Source organism: Triticum aestivum, chromosome 6B, assembly GCF_018294505.1.
Source record: "Triticum aestivum cultivar Chinese Spring chromosome 6B, IWGSC CS RefSeq v2.1, whole genome shotgun sequence".
NCBI classification, from domain to species: Eukaryota; Viridiplantae; Streptophyta; class Magnoliopsida; order Poales; family Poaceae; genus Triticum; species Triticum aestivum.
Window position 1 is genome coordinate 104,219,437 of NC_057810.1, and position 1,587 is coordinate 104,221,023.

General features: G+C 42.0%; 1 protein-coding gene across 1 annotated transcript; it reads right to left on the reverse strand.

The window, feature by feature from the left end:
• Positions 1-589: 589 nt before the first annotated feature.
• On the reverse strand, positions 590-1,429 carry LOC123133675 (uncharacterized). Its single transcript, XM_044553111.1, has 3 exons — positions 1,203-1,429; positions 1,051-1,113; positions 590-916 (listed from the first exon to the last, which is right to left on the reverse strand). The coding sequence occupies exons 1-3, from the start codon at positions 1,300-1,302 to the stop codon at positions 720-722; spliced, it is 360 nt and encodes a 119-aa protein (XP_044409046.1). The 5' UTR covers positions 1,303-1,429; the 3' UTR covers positions 590-719.
• Between the last annotated feature and the right edge of the window lie 158 nt (positions 1,430-1,587).

The following is a 1,587-nucleotide window of genomic DNA, read 5'->3' on the forward strand; positions in this document are numbered from 1 at the left end:
ATGGAGCATATACTACCTTTTTTGTTAGGGGAGTATATACTTCTTTTTCTGTAAGGGAGTCGATACTGCTTTTTTTTTTCGTGAGTATATACTGGCTTTATGTGAGAGTCGAGTAGCTGCAATCAGAGAACGGGCGGGTCGCCGAAATGAGTGATAAATTCAAAGTATGCATAAAAGAGTATTTTAAAAACTAGATGAATAATGGGTGTAATACATTTTGTAATGTCGTCGTATGGCAGTAAAAACACAAGGCTACCCATAGAAAAATAAAGCACTTGCTGAAGAGGGAAATGGACGTTCATTTCCAAAATAGAAAAGGAATATGTATTACTAATTGTTTCAGTGTATTTTTGTGATTGGGTATATGCAACTACAGAAGGAGTATGTCTTATTTCTACAGCGTTATACTATATTTTTTGATGGGGTATATGCTGCGTTACAAAGTGTATATACTCATTTTTTAGGAGGACTATATACTGATTTATTCTGGAGGATTATATACTGATTTTTTTTGGAAGCTTTATATACAACCGAAGAAGAAGTAGTAAACCCATTAGGCATAAAAAATACATAAAATTTTGATCATCAGTAACAATCATGACTCGATTGTGTGAGTGCAAAGCAAGCTCCTAACTATTTCTACGTCGACGTACTAGCCACTTTATTATATGCGTACAATATGAATACATTGGGTAAGTGGCTAAGTGCATCAGCGGTTGCTAGTGGCCAGGGCCTAGATGTAGATTTGTGTGCTCTTCGGCCTGACACCATGCATGCACCGGGACGTACGTGTGACAGATTGAGAGGACAGCAGACACGCCGGCCATGGAGTAGCCGGGCGAAGTAGCTTCACCATGGCCACGTCGCCGCCGCGTGTCGTCCTTGTCGTCTTTGCCCTGCACCATAGGCCATAACACTGCAGGTATATAGAAATTATTAGTAAGTTAACAAGATCTTGACTCCTTGGGTGCTCGATCTGACTAACAAATGCAGCCTGGAACAAAAGTAACAAAAGATGAATGCATCAATTTGACTGGAACGACACCTTACCTAGTACTAGTAGACTTGGCCGATCATACATCCTCATCCTATTTTCTTCTCCGAGATGACATACTGGAAAGGAATAGATCGAGAGATCAGCGGAAACATACACACGGTTGTGGTAGCCGAACAGAAAAATCGGGAACACCAATTGCACGTACCCTCGCAAACTAGAGATGATGAATCAATCTTCCTCCGATTGATGGACGTGCTGGTTGAAGCCTCCCACAGGGAAGAAGCACGGGGATCATCGTCGGCCATGTCTACCAAGTCTGGCGGTCGGTCAGCGGCGGAGGAGGTGAGCCGATGCTCTTTTTTTTTTATGCTCGTGTGTGCTGGCAAGAGATGAGAACGCTGTTTCAAATGGAATCCATGGAAGACACGCCTACAAGAGCTGAAAAAAAGGAATCAATTCAACTAATTTTGGAATCCAAAAGCTTTATCCGGAGTTAGTTAGCTTTTTTTTGTAGTTAGCGAGGTGAATGGTTGCAACGATGATGGGTGTTGGTGGGAGTATGTACTCCTAGGAGTACCAACCCATTTTCA

Coding starts and splice junctions, on each gene's coding strand:
- LOC123133675 (XM_044553111.1), bottom strand. CDS start 1,302: ATGGCCGACGATGATCCCCGTGCTTCTTCCCTGTGGGAGGCTTCAACC. Junction 1,114..1,202: donor ATCATCTCTAGTTTGCGAGG/GTACGTGCAATT, acceptor ATTCCTTTCCAG/TATGTCATCTCGGAGAAGAA. Junction 917..1,050: donor GCCAAGTCTACTAGTACTAG/GTAAGGTGTCGT, acceptor ATATACCTGCAG/TGTTATGGCCTATGGTGCAG.